Genomic DNA, 27,596 nt, shown 5'->3' with positions numbered 1-27,596 from the left:
TTATTCATTTCTGTGGCTAAATAGTATTTCAAAGGGTTGATTTTTATTTCTTTTTGATTATTTTCTACTTTTTAATTCGAATATTAAAATGTGTATGTCGACAGTATAAACTGTTTTATATAATATATAAATCGTAACAATCATATTATGAATATGAATATATATTGATAAGAAAATAGTAACACTAACATTCGAGGTATGATAATATATTATTATATCTGTAATTAAATAACAATTTAAACGATTTTTTTCTTTCTGAAACAACAACATTTTTTTTCGTTTTTAAAAACATAAACAAAACAAAAACAGTTATTAATAACAAAAATGTAAAAGCAAATACCACACATTTTTAAAATGTGTTTTCCATGACAAGATTGGTGTTTTAAGTAAACGTTTAATGAATGCAATTAACAAAGCAAATATCATCACAAAATTTGGGAATAAACAAAGTATTTATAAATCACAGTTTAGCAGTCATACAAATATCAAAATAGAAAATCATATGCACATATGCATTCATATATTCGTACATGTACTTAAACATTGCGTACCAGGTAATTCTTTTCCTGTATACCCATGTCAAAAACATGTAAACTCAAAAACGTAAAATCAAATATATCAAACGAAAAATATCACAGCGCCAGAGCTTTCTGAAAGTATTTTTTATCCAGCATATTTGAGGTCTGACTTTGTAATTACCGCTATATGTGCATACGCGACAATTTAAGTGTCCATACCAAATTAATGTTTAAATTACAGTAGTTTAAACCAAAATTGTTATTTTGGTGATATTAATATACATTACCCTAAATCCAAACGCTGAAATAAACCAAACCATATATGTCGGTCAAAACTCATACAGCATTGTTCATAAAACTGTACTTATAGGTTTGAAAATATTAAATATATTTTACATAGTTTTTATATCATTTTGAATATGTACCAACAAAACATAAACATTTAAAAATTGCCTTTATCAACTATTCAACCGTCTAATTTAATGATAATCAATATTAAAATACTACAAACATCAAACATTAGTTTCCTCAAGTTTTGGAAATGCACCATCATTATGTGTGTAGGACATATCAGTCATGTGAATTGCAGATGAATTTAGCGTTTCTGACTTATCAAACGATCCGCCTAATGGTTCATTTGTCGGAGTATTATAATTATCTGTGTCCCTTGATACACCAGAATGTTCTTCCATCACTTGAGACAAACTTGTCTCCCGCAGCTGAAATGCCAAGCTACCACTTGTCCGTTTAACTAAAGGCCTTATAGGTCTGAAATATAAAAAAGAAGAATATAAACATCTATTTACTTGTTGTGTCTATATTCTGCTTGATTACCAGCTATTTAACGACCCTCAAGGATATATTTACGTTCTGCCATTTCTTAGAAATCTTGAAACGTACAACTATGTTTATAAGACCATATACTTAAGACTGTAAACAAAATGCTATATGATTTTTGCCATTTAATAGACTTGCACAAACTAGCCAAAATAAAGAAAGCATGCCAGCTTCATAACATTTCTTGGACGGATGCAATGTAAGTGTTTTTGAAATAAAAACGTATTTGAGATTCTTTAATCACATGATGTAATTCGAACAACTCTAAAATAACATCTCAATTGACTATTTTTATTTGAGATGTGTGTGCTATAATAAATAAATTAGAGATGGTTGTAGTTGATTGTAAATAAGCGACGTGGTGTGATTTTGAAGACTTACACTCTAGTCTCTCCATCATCTGCTGACAAGTCGTCTTCCGAAAATGTGTGAATCGCACTGTCCTTAGAGTAGTCTTTCTTGTTTTGTAGACGCTTTAACAAGGCAAGTTTTAGGGCAGCTTGGTGTAAGTGTCTGTGAACTCGGTCTTCATTTCTTAAAATTAAAGGCCTATATCATTTAACTGTTCTCGATTTTACGAAATACTTTAACCGAATCATTTATGTTATCCCACAAACTAATGTCTGTTTGAAGCCTGTTGTAGAAATGTTAGAATGTCCATTATCTTTATTACACTTGTTATACTTAAGCAGCCAATGCAGTATTAAATTATATTTCATTACGTTCTATCTACATTGTGTTTTGAAGTTTGCGTTTACGTGTTTGTTGTACGATGAAGTGAGGGTTTAACCTTTTCCCTTATATAAGGGTGTTTCGACGGCTTCCCCCCCTTTTTGAGGCCTCAAACAATAAAAAAATGCCCTATTTAGATCCCAAACAGTGTTATTCGTTTGAGAAATGTTGTTAAAAAAAGTTACCACTTTTTTTGGCGCCGTCCCCCATCCAAATATTACATCAGGGGTTGCCAGAAGGGGGATGTGCCCCCTTCTGTTTGGGGGGTTTGAAGGAGGCGGAGTCCCCCTCATCGCCAAGAAAATTTTGGACATGTGACAGGCTAAAAATGGCCTCAGGTCGATCTTAGGGTAACTAGTAACCGACGCTGAAAAGCCTTTTACTCTATCTCAATTCATTGAGAAGTTGCAGCACTTTGAAATCAGTTTTGATGGAAAAAAACAATGCACAATAGTGATTTTTGGCAATTTTGAGACGTCCCCCGTTGCCATGGTAACAGGAAATTTACCATTGAGCATGCTGTTACAGAGGCTATGGTGTAGTCAACATTTGTGCCAAGTTTCATTAGTATTGAAGCATTTTTCATTGTTTCATAGCAGTTTGAACTTGTTACAGGAGGCTTTTCAATGAAAACGGCCATTTTTCGCAATATGCTCATGGGGTAAAAGGTTAAACCTTGCATATTTAAAGTACAAATGGTTGTTTATTCGTAATTTTCTTGCATATTAAGACAACAAAATCCATGAAAATAAACTTTATGTTTTTTTTTATCTAAATTTAGAAAAGATTTACGTATATTAGAAATTCCGTTAATATATACATACAAGGTGTTTGTAACGATATTTGGTATTGTTTATCTAAGTTGGATCCAAAGATTGCGTTTTGCTTTGATGCGTCCAATAATGTGTGAAATAAAATAAAATTGTATAATGTGTTTACTTTACCTGCTGTGGTTATCTTTGCTGTCAGATGAGTCACTTGATTTAGATTTAAGCGAATTCGATCCCCTGACTAAAGAATCACTGCTTTTGAATTTGTCTATTGAAGATTGTTTTGTCTGATATGCAGAATCTTTCAGCGTAAGTTTAATTTCATTACTTGTTGGAGATTTTTGACAATTTGTGTAATGCTTATGATTATTTTCATCTTTGTCGACTTGGTGGAAAGCAGGATTCTCCTCAAATGCATACTGTGCACCATTATAGTCGCTTTTATCGACACGCAAATACGATTCAATATCTACTTTTACTTCAGGTTCATTATAAGTACTACTTATTCCATCAAAGTCAGGTTTTGTTTCACCATTAGCTGAGGATGAACATTTAACATTCAAAGAGTTAACAGATGATATTGGCGAAACATCTAGTTTTATCACATTATCTTGAGCGATTTCAACAACAGTATCCGATCGTCTTTGAGTGGTTATTGGTTGCTTTCGGGGACTTTTTGGTCTTGGCGATGGACTTCTTGTTTTGTCTCTGGAACTTGAAAGTGATGAATTTTCTGGGGATCCTAAGAAATGTTTATAGTGGCAACAGCTCTCCGTAGCATCCGAGACAGAATAATTATTGCAACTGGCTCGATACGTATCTGACAAAAACGACCTCATTAGTTTTGACTTACATGAGTCATCAGAACGAAAATCTATTCTCGGTGATGAATCAAACGTTCGGTTTGATATATGTCTCTGTCTAAAATCATTTTCAGAAAAAGCTTCCTTTACATGATAATGTCTATGTCGGTACCTCATTTCCTGTGCTGAACAAAGACAGGAATCACTCTCTGTGCTCGAATTTAAAGGTCTTATGCTATGATGTGACCTAGTCGGCCAATACCAGTTTTCTCCAAAACTTTTTTGTTTAATAGAGTGCAGATATTGTTCCTTGTGTAAACGTACTTGTGGATCGTGAACATCACGGGAATTCATATCAATATCTCTACTATAACTGTGATGTTTAGAACAACCACATTTTCGTCTACGTCTATGCCGTCTTTGATGGCTAATTGAACTGTGATACCCTGTAGAATGTTGTCGTTTGTTTCTACACCTATGTAACATATCTAAATCAGTTTCATAAGAGTAGGCACATCTTTCTATTGGTGTTTTCTTGCAGGATCGACACCTTTCAGATTCAAAAGACCGAAATTCACCCGACGTTGAACGTTTAAAAGATATATCTCTAATCATTGAATCTCGGATCTCCTTCCGTTTTTCGATTTGTCTCGAATCATTTTCGTTACCAAGTTTATAAAATGAGGCGCTTTTAGCCTTTGAACTAAATAACTTACGTTTAACATTTGCAGATGCAATTGTTTTTAAGTTTGATTCTTCGATTTGTGAACTATCTTGAATTGTTGAAATAGTGGTTGATGGATAGCCACTATCATGTTGATCAGATTGTTTAACTTCCGCAATGTTTTCAGTCGGGTCTATTTTAGAAACTGTGTTATCATTTGCCAAAGCAACATCTAAATTATCATCACTATCACTGATGTTTTTTTCTTCACAATTATTTTCATTGATAATTCTTATTTCAGGGAAACAGTGTGTCATTTTTACCCCTGCGTTTTCATTAACTCTCTTAGAATCAAGCATTCGTGAGACAGTCGGAGAGCCGGAATAAGAGGAAGTTTTTCTCATGGACGCTTCCTTCCTAGCTTTTGATATTCTTGATTCAAAATCTCGTATTTCTGTGCTTATTGTGTATGACCGGAGTATTCCATGTGGATGATCTTTATGATAGTATTCTACATCAATGTCGGGATTTAATGTTACAGTTCCACCTTGTATACCACAAGACATAATATCTTTTGCTTTGATTTGTAAATTGTTGTCCTGAATTGCTGTAATGTTTGGTGATAATTCTGGCTTTTTAGTATTGTAGGCCGCGAAAAGTTTCATTGCTGCATCTTGGTTTTCCTCATTTACGACTGGCGTTGACGGAGCTGTTATGCTATCCAGCTGCAAAACCAAATTAGATGCTGTGTATTTTATTGTATTTATATTTTTGCAACATCTGCAAAATCTGTTATTAATTATTGATTGCCTCACTTAATATAGAACATTGTATCATTATTAATGTATTCAATAAGCAATGTCTGAAGGTAACAAGATAAAAAATCTACTCGTATTTCCAGTATCGCGTCAAACATATAAATTTGCAAAAGAATCATTTCTGATTGATTGTAAATCTTAAGTGAAACTAAATCAAGTTTTAATCCAAGGGAAAATGTTGCTTTGCTCAAGCGGAAAACATGGAAGCAAATTTTAATAGAATAACCTTTTAAAAAAAGATAAAAATTTAAATGTATATATACTAAACGATAGAAGGGACTACTTTAAGACAGTCCATAGGGTCTTACATTCTCACGGTATATATTTGTCCTTGTTGACCACCTTGATTCCCTGTCTACAAGTGTTGGTGTCTTGAGGGAAACTGTACTAACATGTTTGTCATAGTGATCCACACTTGCAGAAGAATTATCTGTTTTAGAATTGTCGTTTTCTGTAGTATATAGAAAACGTGCTTATTTAACTTTTATCACGCTATATATCTTATAGATGGGCCGCTTGTTCATTTTTTAAAATCTGGATGAAAGCATATATGATTTTTACGCAAAATCACGGATGGAATACTGATATAAAAGCGAACAGTGTAGACCATCTTCTGGCGACGAGTTTGTGTCTGCTGATCTTGGACTTCACTGGTCGCATTGGTATATTCATCGCCACTAGCTGCCTTAAGGTTACCGAACATTTCAAAAGGGCCTAAAGCAACATATGAATTGTTCGCTTATCAGTACAATTTAAAATGTTTGTTTTTTTTGCTTGACAAAAATCATACCAAAGTATCCAAATTTTAAGAAGAATCTTTATAAAAGTACGAATAAGTGGAAGACGAAATAATTGCTAAAAACAACTAAAATAGCAAGGGAACATGTTGTAAGCGAACCCTTTACAACCTCTTCTATATTATGCGGGCGCGTTTATTAAATTACAAACCCTTTTAACCTTTCTCTTTGGATGACACAGTTAGACTATGAAAACACATACTTACACAGTTTTTGTTTAAAATATATATTTCGCCATTATTTCCTTTAATAAACGTAGTATGTATGCGTAAATTTATTGTTACATTGTTTTCTGGTTTCCTTACAAGCAAATCATTGGGTTTTACATTTTTTAATATGATGCAAAAGTGTGTGAAACTTCAAAGGTATCCGTATATTTCATTTATGTATGTTTGATTCACTGGGATTTCCCTCATAATATTAAAAATATTCGTATTATTACTGAAAGAATTGTTTGTTAATAGTGTTAAACTGGTTTTTAAAACTTTAGTTGATGATAAAAATGAAAGCTGTCCAAAGAATATTTTCTCTAAAACAACTGCAAAGTCGATGATTATTGGAATTACATTGACCACGTATTTTACATTTATTTAGTTTAGAATCAAACGTAATAATCGGCTTAGATCAACAACGCTTTTCCGGTGTTTCTTTAAAATCGACTTACCTTTAGGACTACTGTTTGAAGTTTTCTTTTTGGGAAACAAGTTTGCTATTTTCTTCCCGCATTTTCTTCGGATCACATAAGAAACACAAAAGAAGAGAACAAGGTTCAGTATTACAATCATCCCTATCCAAATTGGTTCTTTTAACAATTTCTGGCCAATGGTTAGTTTTTCTTCAGCCTTTGGTATTTCAACACTGCATTTTGCTCCTGCAATAGAAAATTTGTGGTTTAAAATAAAAAAATGTTTATACAAATACCAAAAAGAAATCAGTAGCACAAAAACAAAATATGAACATTCTTCTTTTTAAATATCGTAAAATGAAGGATTAGGAACTTTCAAGGGAGTCAAACACTGCGATGTTGTTAACTCAGTTGGACAAAACCTACGTTGTGTCTTAAAAGTACAATGATATGATATTAGGTCTGCAGCATCAGTTAAATGTTTCATAAAGCGGACCATTTGTCGATGATTACTGATTGCTGCTTTGACAAGGTACATAATCAGATTTTTTTTTAATCAGAATTTTACCTACCAGTAAAATCGTCATTACAAAGACACCCAGTCTCCGTATCGTTGATCGAAACACATCTTCCATTCCCGGAACATAATCTATAGTGGCACATGTTGCTGTCCATACTGCAAGTTTTACCCCAGTAACCGGTTTCGCAATTACATTTGTAGCCAGAGAGAGTAAGCTGGCATTTGGCATGTTTCGGATCACATGGATTCAAACCTACGTCACATTTTGTGGCTTGGCAAAACAATCCTGTAACGGAAATAGTGATATAATTTACTGCCTACCATTTGTGTTATACCTTCGTTATATGAGCTAAATTCAACACAGAACTTTAGAATTATGTGTCGGATACAATGTTTTTTACTTGTAAATACGAGTTTTATATAACATACGATTACTTCTGTTACTGTAAACCGTTGCTATTTACAGATACTTGTTATATAAAGGTCGGTAAATGGAACTTTATAACCTGACATGAAACGTTTGGGTTAAAAATGCCTCTGTATGAGCAATGTACAAACCAACAGCGAGGCGGTATTTTCAATAACTGATAAATTATAAACATTAACACAAGCATTTAGATTTTAAAAGTAGGCGTAATTGTTTTATATTGAAAGTACGAAAGCTATACACTAGAGCGTTAATAGCATTGCTGAAACATGTGAACACATGTTATACAACCTTTAGGTTCGCCTACACCTTTTCAATGTCCTTACTTATCGTCAAAATGTCATAAAATAGTTTGGCAATCATTCTCTTTAGATCTTAATTCCCATTACAAGCAACATATGACAATATATGAGCACATCTGCTTATGCTTCAAACCATATTTCATAATGACCATATGTGATCGAATGGTAATATTATATTAATCAATTGTTTTCAAGTTTAGTACATGTGTCTTTAATAAATGTCTCCGTTAGAACAAAACAAACTTTGGTTTGATTGGAATGGTTAGGAGAAAACAAGAAAGATTTGGCATATATTTTGACACTTGAGTAGAACCGCCGGCCTTCCTTAAACTAGCTGCAAGCTTCCTCGCATGAAAAACTACAATGTTTCTGACGAATGTTCGAAGAACGGCGTTGAGGGCCCATTCAGGCTATATCGTATTTGATTAATCCGAGGTGAAATATACCTGTATATTGGGCTCCACATTTACACAAAAACCGCCCTGTAGTAAGATTTGAACACAATCCACCATTTAAACACGTATTTTCGTTGCATTCATCAAATGATCCATCTGTCTGTTTTGTTTTGTCTAGAAAGAACGGATCTGAAAATAACATTGAATATGCATGTAAAAAATGACTACAACATATTTTTTTTTGTTTCAGTATTGATCAAGTGGTACATCGACACTGTAATGGCCGGATGACAAAACCTTGAACTTTAATGTTTTTGCTAGCTTCTCCTTTGATCTTAATTTCGGGCACTAAAGTCTTATGTGTATCACACGTCAACCATAAAATTTCTAAGGAAGTTTCTTACTTTCTTAAAAGAATGGCAAACAGCCCTCATAAGTTTCGTTTGTTTAATAAGTCTAATTACTTATATACTATATCCATATATCAGCCAGCACAATTGGTTTTGTCGGGTTTTACCTCGCACCAACACAGTATAGGTCATATGGTGACATTCCAGCTTTACTATTGGAGGAGCTCAAATTTATTGATTTTTTTACCTTTATCTATGGTTTAAAATAATTATTATTCTGATTAATAGACATTGCATACAAGTGAACCTCGTTTATCTGTTCTAAAAGATTAATATTTCTTTCTGGCAATTGATTCAATAAATAATTCAATGTAATGGTTATTCAATCACCATGGTAACGTAATGATATTAATCTTTCTGCCGTAAAATATTTCTATTTTCAGATGAAGAATAAACATAGCTTAGGCACTCTTTAGTCATTTTCCACACAATTTACCTCAAACAAATATGAAGAAGTTTAGCTTACTCCGTAAGACAATTGGTATAAGTTTGGGGACAATAATTGTTCAATTATGTAATATATTTCCTAATAATTGTACATTCAAAGTGCCACCCAGATTGTGTATTTATAGTACATTTCTTGAAATACAAATATGTTTTACGTCAAATTGTTTTTCAAATATGTTTTAAGTCAAATTGATTTTTACCCACATTAAGGCCAGTGGCTATAAAAAGTAAAAAATATTATCTCATTAATTTAGCACTCACCTTTAATCGACGATACTGTTCCAGAAATCTTAAAAGATGATGATTTCTCGGTATAAGAAACACCACTAAATATAACTACCCTAACAGCATTAAGTGATGAACTAAATTCAATCTCCGTTGAATCATGAAGCCCATCAGTTAAATTCACACAGGGATACCATTTCAAACCGTCATAGTCGTTTTTCAAAGAGATGTCAATTAGCTCTAAATAATCCATTGAGCATTGGTTGCCTTTTTTGCTTGTGAAATTTAACGTAACATTAACCGTGTAGCCAAGGTTTGTTCTAAAAATGAGATCTTGTATGGCTCCCGAAGGAAACATCTCCGGAAACATCAGACTTGAAATTTGCATCGACTCATTTGCTGCAAGCGTGACAGTTCTATTTAGCTTGACATTGCCTATTTTAACTGAAAACAAATACAAACGTTAATTTACTTGGTCACGTGTTTGAATGGCACGTGTTTGAAAGATAACAAGACAAGTAAGCAAAGTATACAATACGTAAAACTGAAATTCAATCGTAGGTACTTTTAAGCTTTAGGTTTTGAAAATCAGCCCAATCAAGAAAAATATAACTTAAAGAAGCTGTACGCAAGTCATGAAACACAATACGTTTTGCAAGTAGTTTCATTTAATTCAAATTAACCGTTTTCACAACAAAAATATTTGAAACTTTCTGAAGCAATTTCTGAATTTCATCATAATTAAAAAGAACACAAGCGTCAAATTAACTGATTATTTTATCAGGTGGTTTTGTTTTCCAAACAAATTTAAACAAGTGTCGGGGAAAGTATTTTTTATATATCAAAAGATGAAAATTGAAACAACACTTGGTCTATATTCAAACAGTAAATTAACTCTATTTCGCGCAATACCGTGAAAAACGCAGGAAACTGTTTTAAACCAGTACGTGTATAATAAATTACATTGCAAACTATAAACCCCAAAATAACAACAATAATTAGAACAATAATAATGATGATGACGAAAATGTTGAAAATGTAGATGGTGATGGTGAAGATGATTATAATGATTATTTCTTAAACAAATTAAAAAAATCATTTAGTTATCAAAACAAGAATTGATATCTTTGTAATATTAGTACTAATGTTTTGTAAAACAATATCATGCCATAAAAACACAACACTAGCTTTTAACAGTCGTACAAATATAATACAAAAACATTATCCTAATATTAAAAAGTTCTCATCTAATTGTAAGATGACGCATTTCTTTATTAAGTATTACCTGTAATATTAACATCGGTCAAGCTGACCCGGGTGGATAGGGTCTAGATGATTCGGGTCCGATTCAAATACCGGGTCGAAGCTATTATAAATAGTTTTGAAATTATTCTTTATAAATATAACTAAATAGATAATATTACTGATGTGTCAAACATATAAATAAAAATTTAAAAACAAAGGAAAACAAAAATAACTAAACAAAAACAACAACGATAAAAATCAACAACAGCAACAAAAAAACAACAACACATAAGTCTAAAAAAAAGACACCGACCTTTATGATATTGCATAAGGATGCCTTCTCCCTCTTTGAACTGTGGGGCATCAAGACAGAAAGAAATGTTCCCATTTTCAGTCAGTATATATTGAGAGAAATAATTCAATCTATTGTATGTCGTTCCACCACAAAAACGCCTAGTTACGGTTGAATTTGATAAAATCTCAAACATACTATCTTTACAACTCTCTCCAGGTAGATTGATATCTTTTATTGTAACAAGTAAACGCGCATTGTCAGGTACAAAAACACTTGAGCAATTTTTTACTTTATCAGGAAACACATTAGGGTAATTTACCGAATGCATAGTAACAATAGATTCATCGTCACCTCTGTTTATTTGAAATGTTTCTCCACGCTTCACACTGTACCATCTTATATTAAATCCACCTGCTGTGACATCATCGTCCGTTTTGAACCGGATGATTGCAGTCGAAGATTTGGTTATCAAAGTTTCTATTTTTTCACCTCTTCCGCAATATCTTTTGTCATTTGTCATTCCACTGGTTTCGATGAAATCGTACAAACAAGAGTCTTGAAATTCAATGTCATACGATAACAGCTCAAAGATCATTCGATAACCATCTTCTACCTTGAAATGATAAAAGGCGTCAATGTTGTTACTATAGTTGCTACGATCGACTTTGTATGTGTTTAGTTGTCCGCTAGCTTCTGTGGATGTCTGATTTGATTGGCTTCTTCTCATGTCTGGAAAAAACACATGTATAAAGTAATAATGTTCTCTTCAAATCACTAAAATACAAAAAAAACAACATTGGCTCTTATCATGGTCCCAAAACATTTATAGGGACATGTAACGGTAGCGTTTACATATAAAACAATGATGTTATTGTAAACATATGTTTCGGAAATGCGGTTATTTATGACGGTAAATAAAGATTATTCCTGAGAGGCTGTTGATGGTTTGCGTGTGTGTGAGTCCTATACCTACACTATTTTTTAATTTATCTTGCATATCATGCTTAAATTTTTAGTGTTTGCACAGTTGCTCAAAACTACCTATACTGCAACCCATGATGAGGTAGGAGAGAAATGGCGCCTTTCCAACACCTTATATTGATGAGTTGTCTGCTTAGGATAATGTTACTCTCCTCTTATAAGCGAATGAATGAAATGCTACTATAAGGAAATAATTCTTAACTGTAGAAATGGATTACTTATTTTTTTTAGATCGAATTAAACAAAATAATTTTTTGGGTATATTTCGCATATCGTTCTGTTTTACGTGTCCCAGGTGAACTAAGTTAGTAAGGTATTATTTTTTTATGTTTTAATGCCTTTAGAATTCAACGAAGTTCCTTTGAATACTTCAGCATTATTCTACTTAGACCATACTTAGCGTCTAAATCTAAATTATAAAGTAAATTTTGTAATTAAAATTTTGCATTTTCAGCAATACGAGTATCACACTTGAGCAGATCAAAAGTGATGTTAGACGAAAGTGCTTTAATTATTAATGATGCCCTTTTAACGGAAATGTATTTGTAAATTAATATGAGCTGCATGCTTTTACATTATATTCTCCATTAAATCGTTCAGAGATCCATTAAATTATTATCAGGGGGGGTCGATTACGATTTGAGTATTGCGCAGATTGATGACAATAGGTTCGCAATTGATATTAAAGTTCAGATTAAACAAAATCACATCCACAATCACTTTACAGTGATGAAGCAACAAATCTATTTTAGAACTTGAATGCAGATTGTTAAATAATATTAATATTTTCTTGCAATATTGCAAATGTACTTTAAATAGTAGATAACTTTGCCATTTCGGTCGGTGCCAGGGAGGGGGCGTTTGTGTGAATGCCGCCTTTGCTATAATCTCTCATGATTAAATTCAATGCGCTTTTCCGTTGCTCCTGAGTTTTTTCCCTCTTTTTAAGAAGTGAAACAGTTCAAATGATAACATCAATGTTGGAAATCCATTCATGCACAAATGCCTCTAAAAACGTAATGTCAAATGACAAATGGGATAACAAAAAGTAATCTAGGATGAAATATTTACGTTTAGCTGGTTTTAGGCAGATGAGTTGGTTTAGAGATGAACATTGTACTTGTGTGACGACAGTGTCATAATCTAGCAGAACGTTGTCTTGGTTACCGTGACTTTCACAGATTTTAACGACATCGCATTTGTTATCTGCAGTATAAAAATCACACTGGTTTACGGCAAATGAAAGTTAGATACAAAGATTAATTTGCTATATCTATGTATATATATCTAATCGTATTTTTGACATAATTACGATATGTTTATTTATAGAAATTGTGAAGTTTCAAGTCAAGGTACGCCATAATTCGTACACATATTGGTTCGAATCCTCGTTAAATATTCAGCTTGTTTTGATTGCTTCTGTTTAATTTTAAGAAAAAATGACACTGTTACGTAAAAAGGTCAAATTGCGACTGCAAGTTAAATTCAAGGAAGAATACCTCGTGCCTCCTCCGTACATTATTTCAGGCACGAGAGGGCAGAATTACCGCACAACTTTCTAACAAAAGAAAACTCAGTCTCTAGAGGATTTCAAACCTACAGTTTAAAGGGCAACTGGCTCGAACTCAGCTGCCTTAATCACGCAGCCGCAGATGCTCCTTGGCTTGTATCAATAGTTCATAATGGCTTTTCATTATCAATATTGTATAATGTTTGTGAATCTTTTTTTGTAGTAGTCAATAATTTGGTCGTTTAATAAGTTATTGCTTCAAAAAGTCTTCGAAATTGTCTTACCCATGGTGGAGGTATTGGAACTATTTCTTTGTACCCAAAGGTTTGTACATCCTGAGAAAGAATGATAAACATTTAGTATCTATACATCTCATCAGCGCATTAATTTATAACAGCACATGCTCTTATAGCTAAATATGGCGTGCGAATCTTATATCGCTAATTGATTTTTGTACAAAAATGTCATTTTTTTTATCTAATCTACTCAAATCATGACTTGCCTTAATTACTAAGTAGCAGTTTTATCATAATTTTGTTTAATGTAGTATACGTCTCACATTAAACTGATCAAATGAGCGTCACGATGTAGAATCATTTGTCACGCAAAGCATATTTAAGATTGCAGCTGTCACGCAACAAACGCGGAAGAATCCAAAACAAAATTTTGTAACATGCGATTCTCAAATGGACAAGAAAAAGTTATTTTATTGTTAGTATACATAAGTATATACCTTCTGTTAAGTTAAGAAGATCGGCTGCTGCATATAGTATTTCTGATTGTCCCGCCGAGACAACGCTACCTCCATAAGAGCTACAAGTGTCTTCTGCTTCGGTAAAATTTACTGAATCATTTGCTAGTATTAAACAAGCACCGCCACTATAAGCTGCCGTAATGGTCGAATTAGCGTCGTTACACAGTATTGCTGTTACAAAATAAACAATTTCAAAGTGTACAGGAGAATGGAAATCAAACAACTAAAGAGTTAAGATAAGAAAGAAAGTAAAATGTAATAATAATAATAATAATAATAATAATAATAATATTATTATTATTATTATTATTATTATTATTATTATTACTATTATTATCGAATTGTATTGCATTTTGGTCTCGAAATATCAAAAAAAAAAAAAAAAAAAAAAAATAATTCGCATGTTAAATTTAAATAAGGGAATAAAACTTTGCATTTTAGTATAATGTAGATGGTGTTTTTAAAGAATGTTCACGAACAACAAAAAATGCTCACATTTATCAACAGAAGAAATATTTAGACGAAACCCTGAGAAGTGTTTGGTGCTATCACACTGGAATGATATCCTCACTTTGTTGGTTTGTGACGTCCACCTTAGAATCTTCAGTTTCCGGTTCCAGTTTCCGCAGTAGACAACACTTTTATCCTTCTTTGTTGGATAGACGTCAGATATCGTCAAATTGTCGTATTCGCAACTGAGATAAAAATAGAACCAGGGGAGGTCATTCATGAGACACTTCCTGTGATATTGTTTTATGTATAATTAGGGATGGGATTCTCTGACTTTCTTTCACATTTCTCAGACACACGTGAACAATCTACGGTATAAAAGACGCTAAGATTTTCATTTCTTTTCAAGTTGAAAGGTTTCCTTTATCAATGTCTGGGTTATGTTTTCACATGCTAAGATACGAAATTATATTTCTCTAATTATTTGCTGAAAGAAGCACAACAAAGGCCGACCGAATTATAACAATTGCGAGAAAATATTGATCAAAATAATTTAAAGAAGTCTTTTATGTTATTATTGTAGTTTGTTAAGCGACACATCAAAATTAGACATTTATTTTTACTTCAGTTTTAATATAAACAATGAAAACAGAACAAAAGATTGTTTCAATACCACAATGGAAATTAATTGTCACGTGTCAGTATTTTAATCAGTTTGTATTATAGCAAAGATTTCAGCATTATATACAGTATATAGTAGTTTAAAGATAAAACTCAGATTCATGTTCATTTTTTCCTAATATAACACAAACACTTATTGGTTCCAGTGCTGTCAAAAAATGACTGGTATGCTGCAAGAACTTTTTTGTCAATCGAGGGCTTAAAATACTATTTAAAAAAACCCATTGATTAATGAAAATTGTTTGAAAGTTTATTTTCATTTAAAGATACATTACGCTCATCTTTTTTTCATTGTCAAGTCGAGCTGAATTGACTAAATATTTCAATACATTGACTGATATAGTGGTGTTTGACCAACAGTTAATATATTCTGAAAACTGTTTAGTGTGAAAGAAAAACCTGCCTAATATACAAAAAGACTGCCAAACTCTTTTAATAAATTAAATGATACAGGAAACTACCAACAGAAAATAACAGAATGTTCCTTGAGCCACGTGGGCTATTTTTTGTTCATGCAAAGTAAATTATAAAATTGAAATGACTTATGGCAAAATGTTAATTTATTTGGCTTTCACTTGCTTACTAACAATAATCAACTTAATGGGCATAATGTCACTTTAAGTCTCCTTTATATTGCATCATGCATTTATGTAATCTTTTGTTGGGAGGGAAAAAGAAATAAAAAAGAAAAAGTATGTACTGTTTTGCATCCTCAATATCAAAGTGTAAAAAGTCGATGTATATCTGTTTCCCGAACGGTGCAGTCACAAAAGTATGACATGTAGAAAGGGGCGGGTAATTCCTGGGGTAGCTAGGGGAAGTAACTATCACATTTGGTGTATCGTCTGTTAGATGGAGCAATTTTCCGCAAGGTAAAGGCACGTGGTTGATAGATCTTTTACCTGTAAAATAGCAATGATAGGCGTACATGTTTTTTTCTACAATATTCATGTATTTGTTTTTTTTCAAAGCGTGATAATGACGTTACAATTGTTAAAACACTTTAAAATAAAGAAACCACAATTGGTAAAATAAATTAACCACAATTCACTGTTCGATGTATTTAACAAAATAGGACATAATGTGTTATTTTCATCACACTCTGTAACTATTGATTAGAAAATTTTTCTTATCAATTTTTAAAAAAAATTTACATTGATTAGAAAGGAAAATTTTTAGTTCGAAGACCGTCTCACTGAACAAAAAAATTTTCCATTTTTTTTTTCACACTTGAACAATTAAGTTTTAAAGGGCGTTCCCTGTTTTTAAGAAAAGTCAATTCATACTCAAATAAAAGATTCCATAAAACTTTACAAAATAAGTTAATTGCAGCAAAAAAAAAAATATAATCTAAACTATTACAGATTAACACAACAATAAAATTGTATCTTTATAGCAGCCAAAGATGGTTCGTGTTGCATAGCTCTTAAAGTATACGAAGCAATATCTCTGTTGCCTGCAGTTAACAAAATAAATAAATAAATAAAAAATGTGCATTATTTTTTTTTAAAAAAGGGCAAATTTCAAATGCAAGAAATCATTGTGAAGCGAGAAATGTCCTACTAAAAACAACAGTATAATATTTTGTTCCGGAACATGTTATTCTATTTATAGGCAATATCCAAGTATGTTATATTAAAGACACATCATATGGTACTAAACTTTCAAGAATGGACCGTAATATTATGGAAACAACAGCCTCCGGAAAAAATTTGCAAATCCGGAATTTTCGCAAACTCAACTACATTTTTTATATAGTTTTAATACATGAAGTTGAATCAAACAGTAATTTGGATGGAAATAGACGATAATTGGCCGTTTATACATGTATAAAGATATCACACACATTAAGCGCTGGGCAAGCATTCAAAATGTGACATCCCATGTTTTTTTGTTGTTTCTTTTCATTCTCCAATTGGGCTTTACGGGTCCCATGGGAGCTCCAGTGGAATTAAAACCCCATTTTCATAAAACAGGAGAAAAAAATCGTGGGAGAATTTTACAATGTGACATAATTGATTATAAAAAGAACTTGTACGGTTTCTAATGAACAATTTGAAAAGAATTTGCAAGCATTCAACCATTGGTCGGAAATTAAAACTATTTAAGGGAAATATATTTCCAAAATTAAGAATAACCCGCATACACGGAAAAAGTCCCCCATTACAGTACAAGGGAAATAACATTAAAGGGAAAAAAACCCCGTACTTTTTTGTTTAAAAATTAATCGAGAGTTTCAAATTTGTCTTTTACTTTCTTTTCGGTTCCGGTCTTTTTAATTATTTAAAATGAAAAAAAATCTAACAACATTATTTCACCCTTTTTTGTTTTTTTTTGAATTTTGTAAATTTGAAAATGGTTAAACTATTGTTATATGAGGCGAAAATGATTCGGAGTTGGAATGAAGATCCAACTTAAATCAACTAGTTTAGATACATGACTACTGAACATGTGTGTGTTTGTGTGAAAATCAATGAAGAACCAGCAGAGGGAATAATGGAAATAAATGTTGCCTTGCTTTTGCTTAAAGGAATCAAATTTCCTTGCATTTTGCCAGTCTCATTTCTCGAGTGTTGCCCTTGATTAAATTTGCTAAGATGAATTGCTTTTGAAATTCAATTTATTGTAATAATCCTTCTATTTTAAGAGCTTTATTTTGACAATTTTTGTTGCTTTCTAAATGGTGTTACTTTAAAGGGAAGAGATACTTGTCCTCCTGTATATGGTGTTTATGCAAATTTCACTGAAAATAGTTGGTAAGCATGTTTTATATATGTTTTATATACAGTATTTCCTTTACTCATATCTTAATGTTCATTAAACTTGTTTACATATGAATAGATGTTAAGAAAATTGACATTTAACTATTTTTCTCGTGAAACGATTACTTTGTCATTTCTCAAATACATGGATGCTATTTCAAAGAAAAATAAATTGCAACAATGCAGTCGATTTGATAAAAAGGAAATTGAGCGGAAAGTCAAATTCAAATCAATGAAGATATAAATTAGGACAAAATTCAATTATCTAATTTCTATGGCGGCTGATGTGTGCCATTTTGTATTTTGGCTCGGCGGGGCGCTGGACAAAAAATCGATAATGCGACAGTCAACAATTCATTGAACTTTCGCTCCGCGGTGTGCAAAGTCGAAAAAACAAGAAAATGCGACAAAATGGTGACTTTCACGTACTTTTGCAACGCAACGCGCATGGCGTGAAAACTTTATTATTTATGTATTATCGTGTTATCACCTGGCGCCCTGCAGAGCAAAAATACGACATGGCACAAATCAGCCACCTAAAATTTTCCCTTGTTTAAAGATGGATCTAAATGGTTTTTATATTTTGCTTGAAGCAGATAAAATGTTCTACAGTAACTTTAATCTCATTTTCACAATTGGCTTGAAGTGTTTCGGTAACACTATAAAAATATTTATGTTACAAATGTACAGTGGTCGTAAAAACATGTATAATAGTTTTCCATTACATTTTGATTTTATTAGTCGTCTGCTGATTCTTGGGAGACAGAGATGTTATTTATGTCATAATGTACATTTAAGTTTAACTGGAAGCAGGGCAAACTTGTGCGGTGCAGAATGAAACTTTTTAATGTAGACGTCAATTAATTTTATAACATAAAAAGTTATATTAGTTTATATAGTTAAACGAATTTTATGACATCATTTATTTAAAGCACGGCAGCAAAGAAAAGTAGATATTGTCGTAATTTCATTTAAGGCATGGTTGGAAAAAATGCATTATCATTCTTTGAATAAAAGTACGAATGGGGAAAAAATTAGGTATTGTCGTACTTTAAATTGAAACATGACTGAAAGAAATGTAAGTTAATGTCCTACTTTAAATAAGAGGACGAATGGGAAGAAATGTTGGTATTATTGTACTTTAAATTCAAGTATGACTGAGAAGAAATGTATATATTGTCTTTTTAATTTAAAGCACGGCTGGGATAAAATGCATGTATTGTTGATCTTAAAATAAACGCACGGCTGGAGGAAATATATGTATTGTCGTATTTGAAGTCAAAGCAAGACTGGGAAGAATATAGGTTATGTCTTGCACGGCTGGGAAGAAATGTAGGTATTGTTGTACTTTAAATGCAAGCACGGCAGGGAAAAAATGTAAAATTTGTCTTATTTTAAAGTACGACTAGGAGGAATTGCGAAAAGCTAACGTTTGAGTTGATCATTTTTCTACTAAATAACAATTTAAAAGAATTGATTTTGCTTTCAATAGGCCAAAAGTCTTTACCGCTTTGCGTATGAGTGATGCTAAATTGTCTAGAAATACCGTAAGATATTAATTAGCTTTTTGTAACAAACATAGCCCACAGCATAACAAATAAACACAAACTTATAACTGGAAAATTATCATGGAAGTATGTTGGACACACTTTGACTTACTGATATGTTTATCATATTGACAAAGAAAAGGATTTCTTTCTTCGCAATTCCTGTCATTCCAAAAAAATGAGCTCGTTTGACCGGCTCCTTTGCCGGGATATGCAAAGACTCGTCTTATTTCAACACAGTCTTCATCCGAATACCCGTCATCGCTTGGTTGTCTAGCGTGTCGTGATATACTGTTGTTAAAATGATGCCAACCCGGAAACCATTCTATGATAAACAACAGTTCAACGTTAAACATACAAAACATGCAGCAATAAAACTTGCAAAAATGTAAATTATTATGACATAATGCACATAAAAGCAATCTTTGACTGATCTCTAATTAACAATGCATGAACGAAAATGTAAATATAATACTGTTTTAAGACAAACATGTCCAATAGATGCTTAAAGTTTATTTTGATGATCGAATAGAAGAGTAAAAGGTTTTTCTGAAAAAAAGATCATTATTTCTTATTGTACAATGAAGAAATGCATTTGCTTAGAACATCTTAAAACAGGACAAGCTTGCAGAGCACGGGATGGAATGCTCAATGTTTTTTAACAGATTTCAAATTTTTTCGATAACGGCTTTTATCGTTGTCAGTCCATGTATATCGAAAATTCGAAATGTTAATGCTGTGCAACAATCTAATACAGGCATTATTGGATCTTACCGAGTCAAATGAAAAAACATATAAGACGGAGACAAAGTACAGTTCAAAAGCGGCTATTAGATGTTTTATAAGAAAATAAGTTATTAATAACGTAATATATATAGGATCAATAACCACGGGTAAAATATAGGCTAAAATTACTTACTATGAAATGTTATTGCAGATCTATCTGGCCACATAAAATTACCTTCGAACAAACGGTCATTGGCCCCTATCCAAATAGCATGGGAATGCAAATGGCTAAAAATAGAACACAATTATTTATTCTTAATGTGATAAGTTGAAATTCACACTATTCTCATGTGACTATAATATTTGAGTAGTCCAGTTGATCTATGTCAGACGTTTAATTTTATGTCCTCAGTCGTGCTTCATTAATAAGAAAGTTAACAAGCAGCTGACCGTTGTATTTCAATGGTAGCAAAAACAAAATTTTATGCAACAGTGCTATATGGCTTAAATCAAAGCTTCTGTTTCAATTGTCTTCTTTAGTGAAATATATTTGAATAGTTAATGTATAATTTCTACATTAAACAAAACATTGACAACCATAGAACTGACAAACATAAATTGACAAACGTAGAACTCAATAACTTGAAGTAAATCTTAATTTAACATAATATGACATAATTCTAGCTACCGATAAAGATAGCAAATTATTCTGGTAAAATCACTTATTTTCGCGATACAAAAAAAATTGCGAAATTGCTACTTTCGCGTACCAATGTAAAAATACAACGTGAGAATCACAAGTATAAATAATGTGCGACTAAAACGCACTGTCATATCATCAATATATTGCAGATGCCTTTTAGGGATAATCTATGCTACGTTAATTGATCATTTTATAGCCTTTATATCTATAAATGGATGCAATGATTATTATAGAATTTGTTTTTTTTATTGAATTAGACATAACTTGTAGTATAAGCTTATGTAAGAACACATTTTCTCCTGCTCGCCCGTTGTCATACCAACATTTCTATATGTAAATATATATTGATAAATGTCGTTTGGTTTCAAATGACAAAGTCGAAGACAAAAAGTACGTACAGCGTTTAAAGGAAACTAAAATTTTAAACCAATGATCTTGATTTATCTAATTGAAAAAGGAGTAACAGGAAATTATAAACAAAACAGGTCTTTTCATTCCGGTCTACTGTCCTAGTGAAAATGTTTCTTTATCAAGTATGTAAATCCAAATGTAAAGTCATGGTAAAATTCCTGTGAGAGTTCAATTGAAATCAGTTGACTGAATAAAGTACAGGAAATGATCAAATAGTAATCTTTCAAGGTATTTCAAAATGTGGTAATAAGACTCGAAAACAATACTCAGAATATTCAATGTTTAATCAAAAACACAAACACAACTATGATGAATGACATCATTTAGCTTGTAAGAATGATCTAAATGCCAAGATTCAGAAAGTTCTTTCACGCATATTTTAAATATATAAAGCGGATTGGTCTACGATTATCATATTTTAAATATTTAAAGTGAATTGGTCTACAGTGGGCATATTTTAAATATTTAAAGTGGACTGATCTACAATTATCATATTTTAAATATTTAAAGTGGAGTGATCTACAATTATCATATTTTAAATATTTAAAGTGGATTGGTCTACAGTGGGCATATTTTAAATATTTAAAGTGGTCTGATCTACAATTATCATATTTTAAATATTTAAAGTGGAGTGATCTACAATTATCATATTTTAAATATTTGAGATGGATTGGTCTACAGTGGGCATATTCCAAAATATTTAAAATGGATTGGTCTAAAATGGGCATATTTTATATTAGAAAAGGATTGGTTGACAATTGACGTTTTTCTTTCATAAGTATTTCAATTATTGATAACAACATTAAAATATATCATTTTGGATACTCTCATAAAATATTTCTTATACAAACAATATTAATTTATTTCAAAGTCGTTTAGTGTAACCATCTTTGTATAAATAATTATATTTTCTTCTAGAACAATTTCTTATCTTCAGTTTAAAGATATGTAATGTACCTCTCACCTTTTAACAAAGCAATATATTTTCTTAATTGTGTGTTGTCACAAATGATTCTTTATACTAAAATATCAATATAATTATTTATGATATTGCAAACTTTTCATTGTGAACCAATCCAGTTTAATCTATTGAAGAACCGACAGCTTCTGTACGTTATTTTTATAAGCATATTTATTAACAAAGCAGAATGAAGGTTATATTCTTTTCTTTTCGTAAGTATAATTCAATAAGTTCAAAACTTCAATCTGAAGCAAGATTTATTCTTTTGTTGTATTGTTGTAATAAGTCTTGATTAAAATATACTTGATTTGAATGCCGCTCTACATGAAATCGGTTACTTTCTACACTCAATATCATTTTCTTTTAATTGTATTTCTTCAGTAAACCAGATTCGTTTTATAGAACCCAGAAATGACATGGCCAGACTTCTCGGTTAATGGGAATCATGGTGTGAAATGAATCTTAGATATTTTTTTTAAAAAAAAGCGCTCATGCTGCTTCATAAATCAATCATAATTGCTATAGAAACAATTATAATGTATTGGCTTTCATCTCGCAGAGTTAATTTTAATAAGTAATCTTATTATTTTCTCTAATTTAGATTTAACTATAAACTACTAGTACCAGCATGACGATTGAAGATCTCTATAATTCTTAAACGATAAAATTTTACTTATAAAGAGAAGCAAAGTAATACTATTTAAGCGGTGCGGGTGTGGGTTTTGGTAATTTCAAATACAAAGCGCCTTTTTGCTTTATGAACAACAGTTAATAAATGAGATATACTTGTATATATAGTGCGAAAGGAAATGTGTTAACTGACCAGTCCTGGGGTAATCATCGATTTTTGAATCGATTGCATGATTACACTGTAATCATCATGTAATTGATTGCCTTCCAAAATTAATTATATTAATTGTAACTAACCAATTACAGCTTAAATTCAGGCAGTGATTGTGATGATTACAATTTGATTGACATTGATTACTATTAGTCTTAACAAGAAACTCTTTAAATTCAAAGGATGCTCTTATTTCACATGATACAGTTTACATTTTGTTTTACAGTTATACATTGATATTTATAAAATATCAATTAATTGTAATTATTCCCAGGTTTGCAACTGCCATACCTATATAATTCTCGTTTATGTTTATAAGTTCACCAAGCACATTTTATCTTCCGTAATACAAATGTAGTAAATACAGAAATGAGATAAAAGCAGATGTCGTCTGCGTATAAAAGTAAAAAATCAAAAAGGTATTGGAAAATATAAACGAACACCAAAGAAAACCATACTCTAATTTAACAATATCACACAGGTTTTTAATCAATTTTAACTGTTTTCATTCCTCTATAGTAACTGAAAGTTATTAATACGTTTCTATAGACACTGTTTCTGTTATGACTTAAAATGACTTTGTTAAAATAAGATTTTAAGAAGATAAAACCTCTTAAGCAATTTGACGGATGAATTATATTCAATAACATTACGAAGAAATCGCTCTTTTTGACTGTTTCTTACCTTTTCATAATTCTTTTTTCTAACTCGTTTTGGGTGTGTACATCATCAATTTTCGCGAGGTACGCACCACGTCGTCTGCATATATTATGTCCATCAAGCCAGTTTTCGGGTAAGGATACCATTTCATAACATGAGGTAGCAGTCTCAAACAAAGAATCTCTACATGTTGAAATTTCACTTGTAGCGTTAGTAGAGGTAGCGTCCCATTTTAATACAAAGCCTCGTTTTGAAATTCGGTCATTTGACCGGAACCGGATGCTGACTAACGGCGTGTTGAAAACAAAGTATAGCATTCGCTCTTTGCCTGTCCAATCTCCACAAAGTCGTCTAGATTCGTTATTTACAACTAACTCTAAATAATCTAATGAACACATTTCGTTTTGCAAGTTTAGATTTGTGAATGATTCTGTTTGGAAGACTTCAAAGGTTATCTCTATTTGAAAGGCACTTGGCACCTGTATATTAGTTACGCAATTCTCCTGATTGTTGTAAAGGTCCGGATAATTAGAGCTGTACAAAACTCCACTTTCAGATGTGATAGTAGAATTTTCACAAATATACGAACTATTTCCACCATAACTCAATCCATTTGTGAACCTTAGATTTATCACAAAGTACAAAATATAAGCCATTGAATACCCGAATTTAAACAACTCTCTGCCATTGAAAACTGGTATCATTATTTTAAACAAAATATCATCAGCTATTTGAATTACATTTTTCTACACGCAAACCAATGCTTGAATAATCATCTCGGTTATAAAATAGAGTTTTTAAACTATCAAGAGGCTGCTCCGTGTTTTTCATCTTTGAGTTATAGTCCCTACGGCGGCCTGGAAAAAAAGAATCACAACGTAATTAGGAGAAGATTTTCATGACATTAAGTGTCTACACAATTAGATTAGGGTCGTCGTTGTAAGAAACAAACTATGAGTCTGTCTGGAAATAGGTTTTAGATATATCTTAGAGGCAATGTCTACGCATACCGTGGCCGCTTGCATTGTCATTTCATAACGAGTTGGGATTTTTTTTTATCAAAAGTACAATCCTATTGACAGAGTACTCATTTAGTGCAAGATGTGCGTTTTCAGATTTGCAAATGTTAGTCTGCGATTATTTTGTCTAAGAGGTTATATGCAACAACCCATTTGTTTTTGTCGAATTGTTATATTCCATTTCTTTTCGTTTTTGAAACAGTTTAGATAATTTTGCCTGCACTCTCCTGCCGGAATAAAAGTCAATTTTGGACACAGACAAAAAAGAACAATTGCTTTAAAAGTTGTTTCTGAATTAAAAAACACATCTAGCATTGGAGAGAATATTAAAAAAACATATTCTTACAAGTGTCAGATATAGAATTTTATTATTTACACTTTTGTATATTTACATTAATGTATTTATGTATAATTGTGAAAATTCATGTATGTATATATATACGTACACAATAGAATATGCTTAAATTAACTTTTTTACATATTGTAAAATATCTAAATTTGTTTTTTTATCAAGCATATAATTGCAAAAGATTTTGAAACCGTTTTCTTTAACTGTGCCTAATATAATTAAGGTTATTAACTTATTTTTACAATTTTGTATTCAATAAAAATAGACAACAAACACACAAAAATTGTTTTAATTTCGATTGAGGGCTTATAAATATTTGGATTAATATCTTAACCTATTTTTTGTTTTGACAAGGTATCATGTTTGATAGAATAGCTACGACTGATTCATATTTAAGGTTCTGGGAATTTCTGAATATGACTGAATTTCTGCTACTTTTTAAATAAAAGAAACAGAACAAAATAATTGTAATTGATTTTACAGTAATGTCGAAAGTTATCTGAAAACAGTTTGCTTGTTTGTTAATCATTCATTCCGGTGTTTATACAGTTTAGCATTTACCTATTTATTTCTTATGGATTTTTATACAAACTTTGAAAATAAAACAACAACAACAACAACAATCATATACAAAAACCCAACAACAACAAAACAACAACAACAACACAACCATTTTTGAACCATACTCAAGTCAGCTTCCTTGAACTAACTAGTGCTCGTTTCATTTGAGGCACGTATAGATCGAACCCGCAGTCCCTTAGTTGACTTGGAGATATAAATAATCTTACAAGCGTATTTGTCGCAACGTCAAAATTAACAAGTTTATTTGCTAATGATAGATAAACGGCAGTTACACAAGAACATTACGTGAACTTGATGTTAGATATTCTTTCTATTTTATGTAAAATCGGTTAAATTAATGCTCTTTCATGCCAATCCCGCCTAAATCTTAAACCGGTGTTTAAGAGAATGAACAACGCCCTGCTTGTAGCGCGTTACGTAAAAACATTATACTTATAATAGTGACACGTGTTTTGCGTTAATGACTGAAGTCAACATATTCAGCAGTTCAAAATCATTTTTATAGTATAATTTTAAAAGTACATTTTTTACCAATTTTGAACAATGCAAACTTTTGTTTTGACAAAATGCTGAAAATGTCAATTGCAATTATGAAACAATTTTACACCGGTTAAACAAAAAATATTTATACACACTTTCATCAATTAACTTTTTAAACGAGCACGTTTTTGTATTCCATAACAAAATCAACAACAAAAAGAACAGTAATAACAATAGCCTTACAAGAAAATTTTATTATACAATTACAAAATCAGGCAAAAGTATTAAATTGCGTTCACTTTTTCACATTTTAGTATCAGTTAAGTTTCCTTTTAATGTTGTGAGGTTATTATGTGAAATGATAAATATGTACAGTAAATCAAAAAAAGTATGAACACGAATTAAAGGACCATCATATTTTGATATGTTAGTTAAACTATAGAACACAAATTATTTTACAGTTTTTTTTTAACTTTATCTTTTTTCTTCATAAATTAAATATTAAGCCAAATATATTTTATGAACTTTTAAATTTGGACTTTATCTACTACATTTTTCTCCAATATATTTTGTTTTCAAATCAGTTGAAAGACATTATTTTGAATACAAGAATTTCTTTTCACTGTTACCCATTTTGAAATAAATGTAATTCTAATTTAACTGCACATTTTAAGAAATTAAAAAAAAATAATGATATAAATCAACCTTTCGTGCTTGATTTAAAAATGATATAACATTATTACCGTATTAATTTAACATAATAATTATACTAGTAAAATCATTTAAAAGCTTTTTAACCAATACTAAAATTAAGTTTGGTTATATTGACAATGATAAAAAACTCTATTCAAAATCACTCACTGAGAAATAATTATTGTTATATACCTCATTTAATGCCAACTATCCATGTGTAAATTAAAATGACTAACTGTATTTTAATTCCAAAAATATTTCCATGATAAAAATGTTATTATTAAAAAGATTGTTAATAACTGTGTATACATTAGACGTCAACGAATGTTATTGTACAAATATTGGTTCTCTTTCAACAGACTGTATTATTATAATGTAGAAATCATTACCATGGAAACAATGTTTCATTTAGATCTCTAGCATGGTGGCTTTTATCGGAAATTACTTTTAAACGGTATTACTACCAAGCGCAATGTATATAATTTTACGTAACCTGAAACCGTTGTCGTCGTGGAACTATTCATTTGATGCCTAATATAGACTAATATTTTATAAATTTTCAAATATAAATTTAGGATGATGTCAATTAATTCAGGTTCTGTTATGTCGTTAAATGAATGTAAACATTATATCCACATGATGTGATTATCTTTAAT

The 27,596-nt window shown here is 31.3% G+C and overlaps 1 protein-coding gene across 1 annotated transcript; it reads right to left on the bottom strand.

Annotated features, from left to right (window-relative positions):
- Positions 1 to 27,266, bottom strand: LOC132729024 (uncharacterized). Its single transcript, XM_060714761.1, has 18 exons — positions 27,133 to 27,266; positions 23,842 to 24,674; positions 20,435 to 20,529; positions 19,628 to 19,840; positions 15,907 to 16,108; positions 14,571 to 14,770; positions 14,055 to 14,246; positions 13,606 to 13,656; positions 12,883 to 13,017; positions 10,849 to 11,559; positions 9,327 to 9,734; positions 8,260 to 8,397; positions 7,137 to 7,370; positions 6,604 to 6,810; positions 5,451 to 5,593; positions 3,032 to 5,049; positions 1,737 to 1,889; positions 1 to 1,286 (listed from the first exon to the last, which is right to left on the bottom strand). Exons 2-18 carry the CDS (start codon positions 24,519 to 24,521, stop codon positions 1,031 to 1,033), a joined length of 6,036 nt encoding a protein of 2,011 aa, XP_060570744.1. The 5' UTR covers positions 24,522 to 24,674; positions 27,133 to 27,266; the 3' UTR covers positions 1 to 1,030.
- Between the last annotated feature and the right edge of the window lie 330 nt (positions 27,267 to 27,596).

Source organism: Ruditapes philippinarum, unplaced genomic scaffold, assembly GCF_026571515.1.
Source record: "Ruditapes philippinarum isolate M1 unplaced genomic scaffold, ASM2657151v2 ctg88_1_1_1_1, whole genome shotgun sequence".
In the NCBI taxonomy this organism is placed as follows: Eukaryota; Metazoa; Mollusca; class Bivalvia; order Venerida; family Veneridae; genus Ruditapes; species Ruditapes philippinarum.
This window is presented reverse-complemented; position numbering and strand designations above follow the sequence as displayed.